The sequence below is a fragment of the Topomyia yanbarensis genome, chromosome 1 (genome assembly GCF_030247195.1).
Source record: "Topomyia yanbarensis strain Yona2022 chromosome 1, ASM3024719v1, whole genome shotgun sequence".
Taxonomy (NCBI): Eukaryota; Metazoa; Arthropoda; class Insecta; order Diptera; family Culicidae; genus Topomyia; species Topomyia yanbarensis.
The window spans coordinates 109101484-109121807 of record NC_080670.1 but is presented as its reverse complement, the minus strand read 5'-3'; the positions used below and the strand labels follow the sequence as shown (position 1 = coordinate 109121807).

Genomic DNA, 20324 nt, shown 5'->3' with positions numbered 1-20324 from the left:
ACCTACACCGTACGAATGCAGGTGGTGAATGCCGGCGACAACCGAGTTTCCAACTACGAGCTCCTTATTGTGGCAAAAGAGCTTTAGAGCGAAGAAAGCTCCCGGACCGGATGGTGTCCTCAACGTGGCACTAAAGACTGCGATCCTGGCGTTTCCGGACATGTTCAGGATAGTCCTACAGAAATGCCTGGACGATAGCTATTTCCCGGATAGATGGTAGATACAGAAGCTGGTGTTGTTGCCAAAACCAGGGAAACCGCCAGGAGATCCAACATCGTATCGGCTTATATGCCTGCTGGATATTCCTGGTAAGCTCTTGGAAAGGGTCATCCTCAACAGGCTGACGACCTACGCTGAAAGTGAGAACGGACTATCGCAGAGGCAGTTCGGGTTTCGGAAAGGGATTTCGACGGTGGACGCCATCCGCATAGTCGTCGCGAACGCGAAGAAAGCATTGATGCAAAAGAGAAGGTGTAATCGCTACTGCGCCGTGGTAACGATAGAGGTGAAGAACGCGTTCAATAGTTTTAGCTGGAGGGCCATCGCCGTAGCGCTGCACTGAATGCGGGTTCCGGACGATCTATGTAAGGTTCTGAAAAGTTGCTTCCAGAGCCGAGTACTGGTCTACGAAACGAACATGGGAAAGAGGTCGATTAGGGTCACGGCGGGAGTACCTCAGGGCTCCATACTCGGCCCAACGCTCTGAAATATAATGTACAACGGTGTGAACACTGGAACTTCCCAGTGCTGCTGGTCAGCAACTGTAAAAAAATCCAACATGTCGAGATCAGTGTCGGGGGACAATCCATCCCATCGATGCGTGCGCTGGAGCGCCTGGGTGTAATGGTCGACGTTCGGTTAACTTACAACAACTATGTATGTGAGAAGGCTGCGAGGACAACTAACTCGTTGGCAATTCCGAATCACGGAGGAGCAAGAGGCAGCACGAGACGTCTCCTGGCGAGTGTCTCATCCTCAATACTGAGGTATGGCGTACCGGCCTGGGCTGCTGCACAGAACTCAAAGTGGAACTGGACAAAGTTGACAAGCACGTTTCGCTTAATGGCTGTTCGTGTCGCGAGTGCGCACAGAACGCTATCGTCCGAGGGGGTTTGTGTAATTGCCGGGATGATGCCCATCTGCATCACTCTGGCTGAGGACGTGGAATGCTACCAGCGGAGAAATACACGTAATGCAAGGAGACTGGTCTGAGCTGACTCGTTGGCTAAGTGGCAGCAAGAGTGGGACAACGCTGAGAAAGGAAGGTGACCGAAGGTCACCGACTCATCCCAACTGTATCTGGCTAGAATGCCGCCGTGTAAACACAAATCGGGTTTCGGGAGAAATTTCGCAGCCGGGGAACTCTCCGACGGTGTAGACTAGGTCTATCGCCGGAGACCAGTTGAGTAGTACGCGACATAGCACTGGGCTCGGGTCGTCGGGGAGCCAGTGAACAGGACGTGGAGCTTCACCGGAATCGCCGGACCGACCTCGACACCCTACCGGGTAGGTCTTGAATAGGGTAGATCCACCACCGGGGATTAGACGGAGTAGAACGTGTCGAATAGCTAGCAGTGGGTCGTTGGGGCACCAGTAAACCGGAAGCAACGCTCCACCCGGGATCGCTGGACGGACCTCAGCACCTACAGGCTGGCCCGTTGAGTAGGCTAGGTCCACCACCGAGGACAGAAAGAAAGATACATCGGTATTGGGAGCAATCTACCGCCTAGGAATTCACGGTAGGGTAGATTTGCCACCATGGACTACCCGACAGTACCGTGATGAAAAGGGGAGCTAATTGGCTCACCAAACAAACACCGGTACCGAGAGAAATCCCGTTGTCGGAGAACTCTCCGTCGGAGTAGGATAATATCCGAGTTGATCTTGATAAAGCTTGGAGATAAATGGCTCAAGGAAGCGAGTATCGGTCTCGGGGAAAATTCCTCCGTCGGGGAACTATCGGTCGGAGTAGGGTGAGTTCACCGTTGGAGACTATCCATGTAGATCGTGATAAGGCCGGAACCTGAATGACTCACGAAAACTTGAGCTAAATGACTCAAGGAATCAGCACCTAAACGGCTCACGAGGATGAGAGCTAAACGGCGACGTAATAGATGAAGACAAGAAGTGAGAGAAAAGTTAAATCAAAGCTCGTCGTAGGTCGAGTCAGTCCATAAACCAAGTGAGGCTTCGAGATAGAGCAGAAGAAAGAGGTGCGACGTAAGCACAACGATCCCCACACGAAGTAATACCTTGTCGTAGTTACGTGGGGAAGAAGGGCGTAAAAAGTAAGTATTGTTTTAGTGGCACGACCGTGAGTCCTACACAATGCGAATACACTACAGGCCAGACTTTTGAAGCCTTTTTAATATTACTATAAAAAAGAAATTTTCCAATCTCGACAAACTCAGTTGAACGGGAGAATCGGACATCAATCCGAATAATGTCGTATACAGAATGACAAGCGACGTAAACATGTAGAATGCGGTCAACAGAGTGGTGACGCAGATCATGACCGCCTTACAGCAGAAACGTTGTAATGGTTTGTTCAGGTCACATTCTTTTTGCTTACTCGATCTTGCAAATCCATCACCGTCAAACATTCTCGAGCACATGATAGACAATAGAAAGAAATTTTGTGGTCACTGTGGTACCTATAAAAAGAGGCCAGCTGCGCATTATCGGTGTCATTTCTACCCGCACTACCGGACGATCAGCAGTAAGCAGTCAGCCAAGCAGCCAGCTAAAGGGAGCTGAGGAAGGACTACGATCATCGGTCGGGTAACGTAGTGGACGGCTACCCTAACACAATCGTCAGCCAGCAGCACGCTACACCGCTGCTATCGAGAGCCAACCGGCTTCAGACGCGCTCAGCATCTTGAGTCAGCACCATTGGTTCGAGGCACGAGCAAACAGACAGCAATACCGCTGTTATCGAGAGCCAGCCGGCTTAGACAGACGCGCTCAGCATCATCGGTCCAGGGTACGGACACGGACCATCCAAATCTTGCAAATTTTATTGCATTAATAGAAAAAGAATTAATTAGAATATTTTCCTATCGACGCAACGGCGTACGATCAACTAAGCAAACCGACGTAAGTGAAATAATTGTATGGCCAAATTAGTGCATAGCAGTGATTTTGTGATTTTAACACAGCGTTTTCAACGGTCGGTTTTTCTGGGCTGATAATTTCGGCAGCAACGAGCGACAGCGGCTGAGAAGGTAGGCGGGATGCCAGCCGAGGGCACACGCTAGAAAAATCGAGACTCGCGAGTGAAGAAAACACCACAGAATGGACCGTTAGGGTATTAGAAGCAATTGATAGTAAATTAAAGTTAAATGATTAGATGATTGGCCAATGAAAGAGAATGTAGTGCGTGGGCGAGAAAATTTTGACGGTGAATAGAAACGTGTAGTGAAATTAAAAAGCGGTTTTTCTTTGTGTACCTGAACCAACCTTGCTTAACTGATTGGGTCGAACCTGCGGCGGCCGACGAGTAGCTGGGCAAAATTAACGGTGGAAATTTGGCAAATCCCTTCCGGATTTGGCGCTTAAGCCAGATTTTAGCAAAGAGTGTTTGGTTTCGGAGTTCACTGAAGAATTGTTGTCTAATGTTGAGTTTCCACCGGGAGAACGTTACAAGTGGCGCCCAACGTGGGGCCCATTTTGATTATTTGATTGATTTTCTCGCCTGAAAATTGAATTTATTGTGCTTAGTGACTGGTATCATTATTTGTGAAAATGGAGCAAAATAGTAGAACAGTGGACAGTTTGATAAATGATATTGGTTTTGATGATACGGGTGTGGGAAGGTCGACCCCACAAGGTTTTAGGCAATCGCGATACGTTCCTTTAACGAATTAAGGGGGAATTAAGTACGACAACGAAAACGGTAGTTTGAGCGTTAGTGATTTTATCGAGTCCGTGGATCAAAAAGCAAACTTTTACGGTGTGTCACATGCGGAATTGTATACAAATTTCGGTGAATTGTTAGACGGTAATCCTTTGATATGGTACAAAGCGTTTAGAGATCGATGCGTAACGTGGGTTAATTTTAGAGAATGTTTTATTAGACAATTTACGAAACCTGATAATGATTACCTGATTGAAAGGCAGTTGCAAAATCGCTTGCAGTTGCCGGGAGAAAGTTTTGGAATTTATCTTGCATGTATGGAGCTATTGTTTAAAAAACTTAGTAAAAGGAAATCGGAACCAGAAAAACTTGAATATATTATCCGGAATTTGGATGAATTTTATTTGAATAGAATTCACGAAGGCGTAATCCGCACGACGACAGAACTAGCAAGGTTTTGTGAAGGTTTAGAACGTAGTAGGGAAATACTTAAGAGAAGAAAAATGAATCAATATCCGCTAGCCGAGCCGGCTTTACAGGGTCGTGTGACGTCGTACAGACCCAGAGTTAATGAAGTGAGATTCGAACCACGTCAATCCGAGAAAGAGGAAATACCAGAATTTTCGGGCAAATATTCCGTACAGCGAAAGGGGGAAACCCTTGAACCATACGCGAGAATGAATCAGTACGTGTACTCTTCCGACGGTGCTCAGAACACTGAATCCCAGCAATATAGCAATCATGCGGTCTGTGAAGATAAAATCTTCCAACCACGATGTTGCTTTTGTACTTCAACCTCTCTCTTCCCAACTCCTTCGGAAAACTATTACAATCAGCCTTACAGCAGAAACGTTGTAATGGTTTGTTCAGGTCACATTCTTTTTGCTTACTCGATCTTGCAAATCCATCACCGTCAAACATTCTCGAGCACATGATAGACAATAGAAAGAAATTTTGTGGTCACTGTGGTACCTATAAAAAGAGGCCAGCTGCGCATTATCGGTGTCATTTCTACCCGCACCACCGGACGATCAGCAGTAAGCAGTCAGCCAAGCAGCCAGCTAAAGGGAGCTGAGGAAGGACTACGATCATCGGTCGGGTAACGTAGTGGACGGCTACCCTAACACAGTCGTCAGCCAGCAGCACGCTACACCGCTGCTATCGAGAGCCAACCGGCTTCAGACGCGCTCAGCATCTTGAGTCAGCACCATTGGTTCGAGGCACGAGCAAACAGACAGCAATACCGCTGTTATCGAGAGCCAGCCGGCTTAGACAGACGCGCTCAGCATCATCGGTCCAGGGTACGGACACGGACCATCCAAATCTTGCAAATTTTATTGCATTAATAGAAAAAGAATTAATTAGAATATTTTCCTATCGACGCAACGGCGTACGATCAACTAAGCAAACCGACGTAAGTGAAATAATTGTATGGCCAAATTAGTGCATAGCAGTGATTTTGTGATTTTAACACAGCGTTTTCAACGGTCGGTTTTTCTGGGCTGATAATTTCGGCAGCAACGAGCGACAGCGGCTGAGAAGGTAGGCGGGATGCCAGCCGAGGGCACACGCTAGAAAAATCGAGACTCGCGAGTGAAGAAAAGACCACAGAATGGACCGTTAGGGTATTAGAAGCAATTGATAGTAAATTAAAGTTAAATGATTAGATGATTGGCCAATGAAAGAGAATGTAGTGCGTGGGCGAGAAAATTTTGACGGTGAATAGAAACGTGTAGTGAAATTAAAAAGCGGTTTTTCTTTGTGTACCTGAACCAACCTTGCTTAACTGATTGGGTCGAACCTGCGGCGGCCGACGAGTAGCTGGGCAAAATTAACGGTGGAAATTTGGCAAATCCCTTCCGGATTTGGCGCTTAAGCCAGATTTTAGCAAAGAGTGTTTGGTTTCGGAGTTCACTGAAGAATTGTTGTCTAATGTTGAGTTTCCACCGGGAGAACGTTACAAGTGGCGCCCAACGTGGGGCCCATTTTGATTATTTGATTGATTTTCTCGCCTGAACATTGAATTTATTGTGCTTAGTGACTGGTATCATTATTTGTGAAAATGGAGCAAAATAGTAGAACAGTGGACAGTTTGATAAATGATATTGGTTTTGATGATACGGGTGTGGGAAGGTCGACCCCACAAGGTTTTAGGCAATCGCGATACGTTCCTTTAACGAATTATGGGGGAATTAAGTACGACAACGAAAACGGTAGTTTGAGCGTTAGTGATTTTATCGAGTCCGTGGATCAAAAAGCAAACTTTTACGGTGTGTCACATGCGGAATTGTATACAAATTTCGGTGAATTGTTAGACGGTAATCCTTTGATATGGTACAAAGCGTTTAGAGATCGATGCGTAACGTGGGTTAGTTTTAGAGAATGTTTTATTAGACAATTTACGAAACCTGATAATGATTACCTGATTGAAAGGCAGTTGCAAAATCGCTTGCAGTTGCCGGGAGAAAGTTTTGGAATTTATCTTGCATGTATGGAGCTATTGTTTAAAAAACTTAGTAAAAGGAAATCGGAACCAGAAAAACTTGAATATATTATCCGGAATTTGGATGAATTTTATTTGAATAGAATTCACGAAGGCGTAATCCGCACGGCGACAGAACTAGCAAGGTTTTGTGAAGGTTTAGAACGTAGTAGGGAAATACTTAAGAGAAGAAAAATGAATCAATATCCGCTAGCCGAGCCGGCTTTACAGGGTCGTGTGACGTCGTACAGACCCAGAGTTAATGAAGTGAGATTCGAACCACGTCAATCCGAGAAAGAGGAAATACCAGAATTTTCGGGCAAATATTCCGTACAGCGAAAGGGGGAAACCCTTGAACCATACGCGAGAATGAATCAGTACGTGTACTCTTCCGACGGTGCTCAGAACACTGAATCCCAGCAATATAGCAATCATGCGGTCTGTGAAGATAAAATCTTCCAACCACGATGTTGCTTTTGTACTTCAACCTCTCTCTTCCCAACTCCTTCGGAAAACTATTACAATCAGCCTGCTGGCAGCTCAGGTTACTGGGTGCCTCGTTCAAACAACTTCGAAATGCAACGTCCCGATTATCGTGCACATTCTTCAGTGTACCAAAATGCGAATCAGGCTTCTTTGTCATCTCCAGGTACTTCTTTTATGCAACAAAAGTTACCTGAATGTGCCACAATTAGAGTTTTTCGAGGATCGTGTTATAATTGCAAGACAAGTGGACATCAGTGGAGAGACTGTCCGAATCCAAAGAGAATATTTTGTTATCGTTGCGGCATGGACGGAAAAATTATGAGATCGTGTCCCAATTGTTCGGAAAACGAGCAAGCGGAGCCAAGATCGTAAGGAGAGTTCTGGCTTCGGAAAACTTCTTAAACCTCTCCAATCTTCAATCATATGAAATATTGTACCAGCCAAATGATAATCGCCCTTTCGCAAGAGTGGAAATTTTTGGTAAACCCTATGTAGGATTACTTGATTCAGGAGCTTCTATATCCATTCTTGGAAAAGGCTGCTATGAGATAGCGAAACAACTAGAACTAACCTTATTCGATATAAATTCTTCAATTTCCACAGCCGATGGTTCCGTTCATGAGATATCGCACTGTGCTTATATTCCGTATACCTTCAAGGGAAAAACTGAAATAGTGCTTACGGTTCTCTCTAATGCCGTTTCAAATCCCCTAGTGCTTGGAATTGATTTCTGGAATTCGTTTGGAATTACGCCGACATCGGTGAGCGAGATTAATGCCGTGAAAATAGAGGAAAAGAAGGAATCTGAGTCTAAGTTAACCACTTGTACACATCAACAACAAAAGTTATTGGATGAAGTTATAGGTGAATTTCTTCCTTATATCGAAGGAAGCCTTACTCGAACAAATGTAACTGAGCATCATATCGATACTGGTTGTAATGAACCAATTAAACAAAAATATCATCCAACTTCTCCTTACATTCATATGAAAATTGATAACGAATTAGAGCGGATGTTAAAGCTAGGAGTAATACAGCCTTCGTCCAGTCCCTGGTCTAATCCCGTGGTTACCGTTAAAAAACCTGATGGTAGTGTTCGGCTATGCTTAGATTCGCGAAAATTGAACTTAGTGACCAAAAAGGATGCGTACCCGCTTCCGCATATTTCAGGGATCCTCGGTAGGTTCAAAGGAACAAGATACGTTTCGAAAATAGACCTTAAAGACGCATTTTGGCAAATCCCATTAGAAGCTAGCTCGCGAGAAAAAACAGCGTTTACAGTTCCAGGTCGCGGACTTTTCGAGTTTGTTGTTATGCCATTCGGGCTACACAATGCTCCGCAAACTCAGTGCAGATAAATGGATAAGGTATTAGGCGTCGATTTGCAACCATACGCATTCGTTTATTTGGACGACATTATTGTCACTACGGAAACATTCGAGGAGCATATAAAAATACTTCGGGAAATCGCGAAGAGATTGCGCGCTGCGCAGTTATCTATAAACATAAAAAAATCCCAGTTTTGTGCGCCGTCGGTGAAATATTTAGGTTTCGTAATAAATCGCGATGGCATACGTACGGACCCCGATAAGGTCAAGGCTATCGTTGATTTTCCTCCCCCATCGACCGTTAAAGACGTACGTCGACTGATTGGATTGGTTAATTGGTATCGTCGGTTTATTAAAAATTTCTCTACGATTATTGCACCGGTAACAGAACTTCTCAAGCAACCGAAGAAAAAATTTTGTTGGACGAAATCGGCGAATGATTCATGGAGCTAAAGAGCGCACTTTGCTCCGCCCCTTTGCTCGCGTGCCCAAATTACGATCTCCCGTTCTACGTTCAATGCGACGCGTCTGATGTCGGTATCGGTGCCGTTCTTTGGCAAAAACACCCAGAAGGTGAGAAGGTTATTACTTACATGAGCCAAAAATTAACAGCCGCGCAGAGGAAATTTAGTAGCACTGAACGCGAATGTCTAGCCGTGTTAATCGCGATCGAAAACTTTCGGTTGTATATAGACGGAGTCAAATTCACTGTCATAACCGATCACGAATCTTTAAAATGGTTAATGAGTATAAAGGACCCAATCGGTAGATTAGGTAGATGGGCCCTCAAGCTTCAAAGTTTTGATTATGTTGTGGTTCATAGGAAGGGAAAACATAATGTTGTTCCTGACGCGTTATCGCGGGCAATATATAGCATTATGTCGGTATCTGCCGGTGATAAATACGAAACGTGGTACCATGAATTATATAAATTAGTCCAAGAGGATCCTACTCAAACTCGGGATTATCAAATCCGGGACGGTAAACTATACCGTTACCAAAAATGCAATTTCGGCCTGTTGTATAACTGGAAACTGGTTGTCCCTCCGAACTTAAAAACTGAAATATTGAAGCAAAATCATGACGATGTTGCTCATTTAGGAATGTCGAAAACGATAAACCGAATCCGCGAGAATTATTTTTGGAAAGATATGCGTGAAGAAATTAAAAACTATGTTCGATCGTGTACGGTGTGTAAAGCCAGTAAACCCGTGAATGTTAACTCGCGAGCACCAATGGGAATGGGGAAAATAGCCAATTACCCATTTCAGACTATTTCAATGGACTTTATTGGAGTACTTCCACGATCAAAATTTGGAAATACTGTATTATTTGTGGTATCAGACTGGTATTCCAAGATTGTATTCCTTCATCCAATGCGGAATGCTGATACCACGCGAATGTGTAAATTTATTGAAGAAGAAATATTCTTAAAGTTTGGTGTTCCAGAAACAATAATTTCGGACAACGGTAGTCAGTTCATTAGCAAACAATTCCAAAAATTGCTAGAAACCTACGGCATCAATCATTATAAAAACGCAGTGTACCATCCTCAAAATAACCCCGCGGAACGCGTAAATAAAGTGATCGTGTCCTCTATTCGATATTTCGATTCGATTCGATATTTTGTCGTCAATAAGTGTGGACGTGTTTTGCATTCGCTCCCGGTATCGCGCGCTAAAGTTTGTTTAATTTTAATTTCACCAAGCGCCTCGTGCTAAAGTTTGTTTTGTTTCAATTTGACCGCGCGCCGCGTGCTAAAGTTTGTTTTGTTTTAAGTGACCGATTTTAAAAAAAGTGCGAACGATAATAAAATGAACTGCGAAATTTGTGCCTTGGACGCCTCTGCGGATTCGATTCTGTGGACGTGTGTTGGATGCCCAAGGAAGTATCATGCAGCTTGCATTGGCGTTACCGTGCAGCGGGGATCACTAAGGAGAAAGGACAGGAGATTGGTTGATGTCAACTCGTACATAATGCCATGCTGCGACTCGTGTCAGGAACTACTACATGGGAAAATTGCTTTCAACGGACTCGCCGAGCAGCAAAAACTTCTGGAAAAACAAATACGGGAGAATACTGAAGTGATTCATCAACTAACATTTCAGCAAAACAAGCCGGACCTAGTACATGAGGCACTCGAAGGCCTAGAAATACTTCTCACTACTGTGAAACAAGAATTGATTGCAATCAACAAAAATAGTAGTTTAGCCGGCAGTGTTATTGCAATAAAAAACCACGTTACCTCTCTGCTTGACACAGCAATTAAGTCAACATCAGATAGTGTATACGAATCGTTAAAAACGGTTACTTCGGAATTATCCGCTGATTTGCGTGACATGAACGCGGAAATAAGTCAGCTTAGTCAGCTGTCTTTAGACACAGCCAACAGCAATCCTCCAAATTCCACCCTAGGATACGAGATTCTCGACGAGTTGAAGTCGGTCTCAGTTGCCCTCAACGAAAACAAAAGCACCAGGCAACTACGGTCGTCACATGAATCAACGTTGCTGCCAGAAATTCTCAACGTGGTTAAATCGATGTCAGCATATGTATATGCGAACAATAAGACCGCGCAATTGCTATCGCCGAATGACTCACGCCCCAGTTTGGAAATTGAACTAAATAACGCTATTAACTCAGGATGGCGTTTCTTGGGCACAAAAAAAGTATGGAAAGCTGACTGGACTGAGTACGATGCGCGAGAAATAAATCGATTGAATCAACAAAAACAGGCGGATAAGGCTAGAAGGCGTAAAAAGAAACAAATATTTAGAAACCGGAATACTAATATTAAAAACAACAACAACAACAATATTTTTCCACCTGATCGGAGACCCCCTGCAACAATAAACGATCGTTATTATGGCCCGCCGGCCAATTTTTCCAATCGCAACTTCTTTAGTCGTGCCAGTAGCTCCAGTCATAACCAAAACCGTCATCCCAATCATAGCTGCAACACGAATCTTCTACCACCGGATAGAGTGCTTCTTGCAGCAGCCAAGGATCGTTTTTCCGGCCTATCTACAAATTATATTCCATCGATTCAATTTACACGAGGTGAGATTTTGAATCCCTACCCAGCACGTGATACATCAAGATCATCGCATCAATTAAATGCAGTAAATACGGAATGTTCGCCATCATCATCACAGTGTGAGGCATGCCGCTTTCAACATTCGTGTTTTCGGTAGTTTCGACACTTTCCTTAGAAGAAGAAAAAGACGAGTTTGCTGTTGAGCACAGTGTTTTCCAAGAATTAGATAATGATGGTAGACTTTCCAATACAAAAAAGACTGCGACAGAATTATTAATGTATTGTCAAAATTTTAATAGGATGAAAAGTCCAGCCAAAATGGCAGAAATTCATAAACGTATATTAGGTTCGTCATTTTTGGTTATATTAGGAACTGAAACTAGCTGGGACGATAGCGTAAAAAGTGAAGAAATTTTCGGCAGTGGCTTTAATGTATTCAGAGACGATCGAAATCTTCACGAATCTCAAAAGAAGTCTGGCGGGGGAGTTCTTGTGGGTATTTCGGCTCAATTTAATTCAGAAATTCTAGTCACAGTGAAGTTTAAAGAATTTGAACATGTGTGGGTTAAATCAAACATTGCCGGCGAAATGCATATTTTTGCCTCTGTATATTTCCCACCAGAGCATGCTAATATAACATCGTACGAAGCTTTTTTCCAAATTGCTGAACAAATTTTATCTGAACTCCCAGCCGAGGTTAAAGTTCACATTTACGGAGACTTTAACCAACGCAACGCAGATTTTATTCCGGACTCTGAAAACGAACATATTTTAATCCCAGTCGTGGGAGAAAACGAAACATTGCAGTATATTTTCGATAAAACTGCTAGCATAGGACTAAATCAAATAAATCACGTAAAAAATCGACAGAATTGCTATCTCGATCTTTTATTTACAAACATTCAGGAAGACTTCTGTGTATCTGAATCTCTAACTCCTTTGTGGAAAAATGAAGCATTTCATACTGCTATTGAATTTTCCTTATTCATCCATGAAATTCAAAAATCCAGCGACTGTGACTTTGAGGAAGTCTTTGAATACCATAAAGCCAATTATGACAATATTAGGCGGAAGCTAAGTAGTGTCGACTGGCAAAATAGCCTTAGAAATGAAGGAAATATTGTAACCGCAGTGGACGTATTTTACAAAATTATTTTCAAGATAATTTATGAAGAGGTGCCTATTAAGAAAAAAAGACGACACGGCAACTCGAAGCATCCCGTTTGGTATAATAGACAAATTAGGAGTTTGAAAAATAGGAAGCAAAAAGCCCATAAGCTATATAAGAAAAACCAAAATAATGAGAACTTGGAAAAATATTTCGACATTTGCGATAAACTAAATATGGCCATAGATTCTGCACTTGCGGATTATAACTCAAAAACGGAACAGCAGATCAAATCTTGTCCAAAGAATTTTTTCAACTACGTCAAAACTAAATTAAAATCAGACAATTTCCCATCAACAATGCACTTGGATGACAACGTACGTGATAGCTCGGAAGAAATCTGCAACCTATTTGCAACATTCTTCCAAGAAATATATACGACTTTTTCTGAACAAGACCGTGATCGCGATTACTTCGCTTTTCTTCCCGATTTTCCTTTGGATATTAGTGTCAATCATGTCATAGTCGAAGACATTTTCAATTCTCTAAAACATTTAGATGTATCAAAAGGTTCTGGCCCTGATGGAATCCCACCATTATTTATGAAAAACCTAGCAACCGAGTTAACTGCCCCATTGTTCTGGCTGTTTAATATGTCTTTGCAATCTGGACAGTTCCCTAAAATATGGAAAAAATCTTTTTTAGTGCCTATATATAAATCTGGCAAAAAATCTGACGTACGTAATTATCGTGGGATAGCCATAATCTCCTGTATTCCGAAACTTTTCGAATCAATCATTAACGAAAAAATATTTCTTCAAATAAAAAACAGAATTTCCAACCTCCAGCATGGCTTCTTCAAAGGTCGTTCGACCTCAACAAACTTACTAGAATTTATTAATTATACACTGATTGCAATGGATAATGGAAACTACGTGGAGGCACTTTATACAGACTTTAGTAAAGCATTTGATCGCATTGACATCCCAATGTTACTTTATAAATTGACAAAGATCGGCATTGAGCCTGGGCTACTTACATGGTTAGAATCATACCTCTCCGAACGTCAGCAAATAATTAAATTTAAAGGAAAGCAATCTAATCCAATTAAAGTCACCTCAGGAGTTCCACAAGGCTCTCATTTAGGCCCTCTATTGTTTATTTTATACGTGAACGATATCTCCTTCATTCTCAAAAAACTGAAAATACTAATTTATGCAGACGATATGAAACTTTATTTGGAGATAAGAAATGCCGAGGATATTAATACATTTCAAAACGAAATACAAATTTTCCACATGTGGTGTCAAAAAAGCCTCTTACAACTGAACGTGAAAAAGTGTAATTCAATAACCTTTAGTCGAAAACGACAAACACCGAATGTTGAGATTACCTTAGGAAATCAGACTGTAGTAAAGTGTGAAAGAATTAGGGATTTAGGTGTTATATTAGATTCAAAGTTAAATTTTATTGATCATTATAACACAATTATACACAAAGCTAACAACATGCTCAGTTTTATAAAACGCTTTAGCTATCATTTTGAAGATCCTTATACAATAAAAATATTATATATTGCATATGTTAGGTCGATATTGGAATATTGCAGTATTATTTGGTGCCCTTTTTCAAGCAGACATGAAGAACGAATAGAATCGGTACAAAAACAGTTTTTATTATTTGCCCTTCGTAAATTAGGATGGACAGCATTCCCTCTGCCATCTTATGAAGCACGCTGCTTGCTTATCAATATTCAAACATTAAACGAGCGTCGCGAATTTGCAATGCTCTCATTCATTAATAATATCGTTTCGCATCGTATCGATTCAGCTGAAATTTTATCCAAATTGAACTTTTATGCACCTTCACGACAGCTACGAAATCGAAGTATATTTTCAATAACTCCTTTTCGCACAAACTATGCAAAATATAGCCCCATAAATCGAATGATGTCTATTTATAATCACTATTGCGACTCAATTGATTTTACAATGTCTAAACTGAAACTAAAGCAATATTTTATACACAAAAGAAATTCTAACGCGTAAGAGGATGATTCTGTAAAAGCCGAAATTGCTTCATTTATACTAAATTCACGAAATATACACATTAGTAATTAAGGAAATCTGTAGTCTACATAGATTGACGAAATAAATAAATAAATAAATAAATAAATAAATATTCGCGCGTACTTAGGTGAAAATGCGTCCCATAAAGACTGGGACCGAGAAATCGCAAAAATAGGATATGCCATAAATACCAGTGTACACGAGTCTACAAAGCTATCACCGTACTTTGTAACCTTCGGTCGAAATCATATACGGTACGGGAAAATGTATAGAAATATCACGAATAATCCGGCTCAAAATGATACAGACGAACTGAATGATAGGTTGCAAACTTTAGGGAAAATCAAAGAGATCGTCGAGCGAAAGCAAAAATCGGCACATAACCGCCAAGTTCATTATTATAACACCCGTAGCAAAAATTTGTCCTCTTTCAAAACCGGAGATTTAGTATGGAAGAAGAATTTTTGCTTATCTAAAGCTTCGGAAAATTTCTGCGCTAAACTAGCTCCATTGTATGTTCAATGTCGTGTAGTACGAAAAACTGGAAGTAATACGTACGATTTAGAGGATATGAACGGAAAACCTATAGGAAATTATTCGGTTCAGGATATAAGGCCAATATAGAATTTAAATTTATTAGAATTTAGGAATACGGGTTAATAGGAAAATCAAAGTCTTCATAGGCAATGAAGCTCAGAAAAATCAATATCATTTAAAGTTAGGCGCATATTGGAAGTCTTTTCAGTGCGGAAAAGCAAATATGATTTACGGTTAAAAGTCTTTTCAAATGAAGAAAAGCAGTAATGAAAAATAATGATTAAAGTCTCCAAAGTGGAATGGGAGCATTGTTTGGGATGTTGAAAGTCTTCGATAATTAAAATCGAAGCACACACGGGACATTTGTAAAAGTCTCCTTCAGTGGGAGCATTTCCGCGATAAAATTGAGAATAACATGAAAACCATGATTTCTTTGCTTTAATTTGCTTAAGCAAATTGATTGTTTTGTGGGGAAAGAGGGGAATGTAATGGTTTGTTCAGGTCACATTCTTTTTGCTTACTCGATCTTGCAAATCCATCACCGTCAAACATTCTCGAGCACATGATAGACAATAGAAAGAAATTTTGTGGTCACTGTGGTACCTATAAAAAGAGGCCAGCTGCGCATTATCGGTGTCATTTCTACCCGCACCACCGGACGATCAGCAGTAAGCAGTCAGCCAAGCAGCCAGCTAAAGGGAGCTGAGGAAGGACTACGATCATCGGTCGGGTAACGTAGTGGACGGCTACCCTAACACAGTCGTCAGCCAGCAGCACGCTACACCGCTGCTATCGAGAGCCAACCGGCTTCAGACGCGCTCAGCATCTTGAGTCAGCACCATTGGTTCGAGGCACGAGCAAACAGACAGCAATACCGCTGTTATCGAGAGCCAGCCGGCTTAGACAGACGCGCTCAGCATCATCGGTCCAGGGTACGGACACGGACCATCCAAATCTTGCAAATTTTATTGCATTAATAGAAAAAGAATTAATTAGAATATTTTCCTATCGACGCAACGGCGTACGATCAACTAAGCAAACCGACGTAAGTGAAATAATTGTATGGCCAAATTAGTGCATAGCAGTGATTTTGTGATTTTAACACAGCGTTTTCAACGGTCGGTTTTTCTGGGCTGATAATTTCGGCAGCAACGAGCGACAGCGGCTGAAAAGGTAGGCGGGATGCCAGCCGAGGGCACACGCTAGAAAAATCGAGACTCGCGAGTGAAGAAAAGACCACAGAATGGACCGTTAGGGTATTAGAAGCAATTGATAGTAAATTAAAGTTAAATGATTAGATGATTGGCCAATGAAAGAGAATGTAGTGCGTGGGCGAGAAAATTTTGACGGTGAATAGAAACGTGTATTGAAATTAAAAAGCGGTTTTTCTTTGTGTACCTGAACCAACCTTGCTTAACTGATTGGGTCGAACCTGCGGCGGCCGACGAGTAGCTGGGCAAAATTAACGGTGGAAATTTGGCAAATCCCTTCCGGATTTGGCGCTTAAGCCAGATTTTAGCAAAGAGTGTTTGGTTTCGGAGTTCACTGAAGAATTGTTGTCTAATGTTGAGTTTCCACCGGGAGAACGTTACAACGTCGCATCGGTTTCGAGAGAGCAATCACCACCGAGAAATTTTTCATAGAAGTAGACGTCAGTAAATCGGACGTCACATTCCACTCAGAATCGCCGGACCAACCACGGCAACCTACCGGTTGGCCAGAGAGAAATATAGCGAAAACCGAAGAAAAATCGGTATTGTGAGAATTTTTTCCTGGGAACTTACCGTCAACGTAAGCTGAATTCGCCACAGAGATTAGACTGAGTAGACCGCGATGAAACACGTACGCTAGATCCATCTTTGGGGACTAGACCGAATAGTTCACGAACAAATCGGTAGCAGAATGAATCATCGGATTTTATACTAATTGGCGCAAATCATTTTTTTTTAAATTTTGTGAAAATTGTCTCATGGCCCAAATACATTTCTGTGATTACCTTGAGATGATTTTCGTAATGGGTTAAAGGGGGGTAGTGTTGCAGGGACCAAGAGTGTAATGAAATGTGAGCCAGAGGGGGAAGTGGAGAAGTTGATGGAGGACGCAATTTGATATCCATTTCAATGGATTTTTAACCTTTGAGGTATTACGATTGTAAAGTACTTTATGAGAAATTCCTGCATAGCCGCAGTAATCAACCTGTGACTCCAGAACCAAAAGTCAGATATGAATAAAATTCAATGGCAGTCCATGAGAATATTGTATTTTTCATTTGAAATCAGTTTTGTAAACATTGGTCAAAAATTCGCTGAGGAAAAGGTGTGACATTAACTTAGGAACTTGACGAATACCCCGGGGCATCAAGAATCGTCGTAGGTGGTCAATGTGGTCAAAGCTGCTTTGAATAATTATTAGTGATCTAGACCCGCAAGTAATGGCACTTTCTAAATAGGTATTACCCTTTTTGGTCATCATGATGTTACTAGTTCATATAAGAATTTGCTGTGTGCCCGGACTCTTCAATCCGTAACTCCGGCACCGGAAGTCCGATCGACAAAACATTCAATGGCAGCTCATGGGAGCATTATAACGTTCATTTGAAATTAAGTTTGAGCAATTTAGTTCAGCTATCTCTGAGAAAAAATGAACGAGTTTAGAAAATACATACACACATACACACACATTAAGACATTTGTTGATCTCGACGAACTGAGTCGAATGTTATTTGAGACTCGGTCGTCAGGGTTTCGCTTAAAAAACGATTTTCATAGTGATTGCATAACCTTTCTATTGAGAAAGGCAATAAATTCAAAGGATACATCCTAATAGATCCGGATTTGTCACCTATTGCTAGCACCTTCTGTACAGGGTCATACGCCAGAGCCGTTGGGGAATAGGGGAAGCCATGGCGAAATGTCTGAAAGAAAATAAAAACCTAACATTATTATTCGTACGATCGATGGGTTGTAATCCACGAGTTATAATCGTTCGTGTTAGACCTAAATGATTCAAATATAAATGTATATTATTATAGTTTACTAATTTATAATCTGATTAGCCTAGAATTATATTACCTTGTCCTTCATTTAATTTACTATATAACATTGACGGTAAACGATCATCTAACGTTCAGGGAAGATCACCTCGCTCGTTCGACTTGGCACGTTTCCAATGCCGATTCAACTTTGCGGGTTTACCGGGTTCTTAAGTTACCGATTACCGTCCTGAGGGTGATTTGAGAGCTTCTTGTTTTGGAAAATAATTTTGACTGGGCAACTCAAATAATTATGACCAGGGAATAGTATAAAATTAAGTTTTGTTTTTTGTATTCCCTTACGGGAATTTAATATTGCATAATACCAGGCGTTTGGTTTCCTATCCAAAAGACAAGAGTTCGTTTTTGCTCTCTCGTTAGCAATCCTGAGCTTCTGTATTTGCTTCCCGCAACATCACTCGTCAGTTGCTTTGACTGTTCACATGTGTCGTGTGAACTATTTGGATATTTTTGTGTCTAAGTAGTGCTAATTTGGGTACTAGTTTAGAACAGAGTTACATTCTGTAACATTAAACTGCAAACACTCATACCTTTCGATGTATGTTCCCTCACTGCGTCGACAACACACACTGTTATTGAAGCTATGAGAGTGCCACTGCGAAATATGTTCTCTCATTTCGCTCTTTTTCTCATATTTCTTCTGTTGAATTCCATCAAAATCTCGCTGAGACAGTCAATTATAAAAATGATCTTCGTTATCGTCAATTTTTCATTCCAAGAGCATTCATTCTAAAATCTAAACTATCTCTCATGTAACGAAACTATGTAAGGTTTGCACGCTTATAACTCCGATATTACTAGATGGATTTTAACCATTCATACACCAACCGATTCAGAAACACCTAACTTAAATATTGGTAATAATTTAATATCTCCCCAATAAAAGTAGACTTTTGGAAATTGGTAAAATTAAAAAGTGTTATATATTGACTTACCAGCTTTTAATCCACTAGCCAATGCAGAAACTGAAATCTGCAAGCAGTGTGAACCAAAGGGAAACTATGCCGGCTAGACACTATTTGTAATGAGGGAAACGGTGATAGAGTAAGTGAATTAGAATGGTTGTAGGTCTAAATCGAACTGAGGCGAGATCGCCTAAACCGATCTTTTTATTCTTTGGTTTTCTTGCTAGCAACAGTGGGGAATTTATTCAATTGACCCATTAAGGTCTCTCCATGTTTGTGCTTAATTGATGCTTTCCTAGACTGATATTCTTTGCTGGTTTTTGGAAACCCCAGTAACTCCTGTTCTTCTTCCATATTATTCGAAAACTTCCCCGAGGAAGTCATAGTTAGAACGTTTGGTCTTGTGTTAAACGTTGCGTCCTTTGACATTCGAATTTGATTTCGATGGGTTTTCGCCTGAGTGCTTCCAATGATGATCTGGAATATAATGTAAAAAGCACGAAAACTAGTTTTGAGCCTGCAATAATGATTGTTTTTCTGTGATGACAGCAGATGCATTTACATTCGTAACCCAACTTTGTACCCGGAAACAAGTGCTTTTTGTTCTCTCCGGTGTGGTTTAGTTTTTTCGGTAGTACGAAGGTGCTTGCTGTGGCAGAGGCTGCAGTAAAGCATTAGTAATAAACAGTCCCGCGAGTGATAATTATTACCTGCGATATCGGTGCAGTGAAGTTACTAAACAGTTTTGTTGCCTGAAAGACGGCTTTGTTTAGACGAGCTATATCAGCTCTATTGTGTGAAGGTCACGCGGGTGACGGATAAAACAAACGAAGGATCAATTGACCTACCAGCTCGTCAGGAACCAACTGGTGAAGTGTTTTGTTTTTTACTTTTCTTATCGATTTTTTTTCTTTTTATTGCTTTTGATTTTTTATTTTGATTTAAGTTAAACAGTGCGGTCGAGCGTGTTGCTCCCGCAACAAAATGGAACAAACAGAAGGATCACCCTCCGAAGACGAATATTATGGGGAAGAAGAACATATATCTGATACTGAGACAGATAATGTTATGGTCGATCCACTTCCCCCCAATGTCTCACAGCCCCCCCCCCCCCCGAGTAAAGGTTTACCAGGATGGATCCGCTGGTCCTTGGGTGGTATACTTTCGGCCCAAAAATAAACCGTTAAACAGCATAACTGTTGCACGGGAGCTGACAAAACGTTACTCGGCCGTAACCGAGATTAAAAAGGTTCAGTCAGATAAACTGCGCGTAGTCGTTACTGACTTGAAACAGGCCAATGATATCGTTAGCAATAGCCTTTTTACGCTGGAGTATCGCGTCTACATCCCTTCTCGTGATGTGGAGATCGACGGTGTGGTAAGTGATGCGGGTCTAACTGTCGATGATCTGATGAATGATGGGGCTGGCCGCTTTAAGGACCCTAACCTTCAATCAGTTAAGAT

At 41.6% G+C, this 20324-nt stretch overlaps 1 protein-coding gene across 1 annotated transcript in view; it reads right to left on the bottom strand.

The window, feature by feature from the left end:
- The window catches only part of LOC131694260 (syntaxin-binding protein 5), a 2823745-nt gene that overhangs the window by 2609914 nt on the left and 193507 nt on the right, over positions 1–20324 (bottom strand). The window contains exon 2 of the mRNA XM_058982823.1: positions 17720–17817. Coding sequence (XP_058838806.1) covers positions 17720–17817 — 98 coding nt within the window. The remainder of the gene's footprint in view (positions 1–17719; positions 17818–20324) is intronic.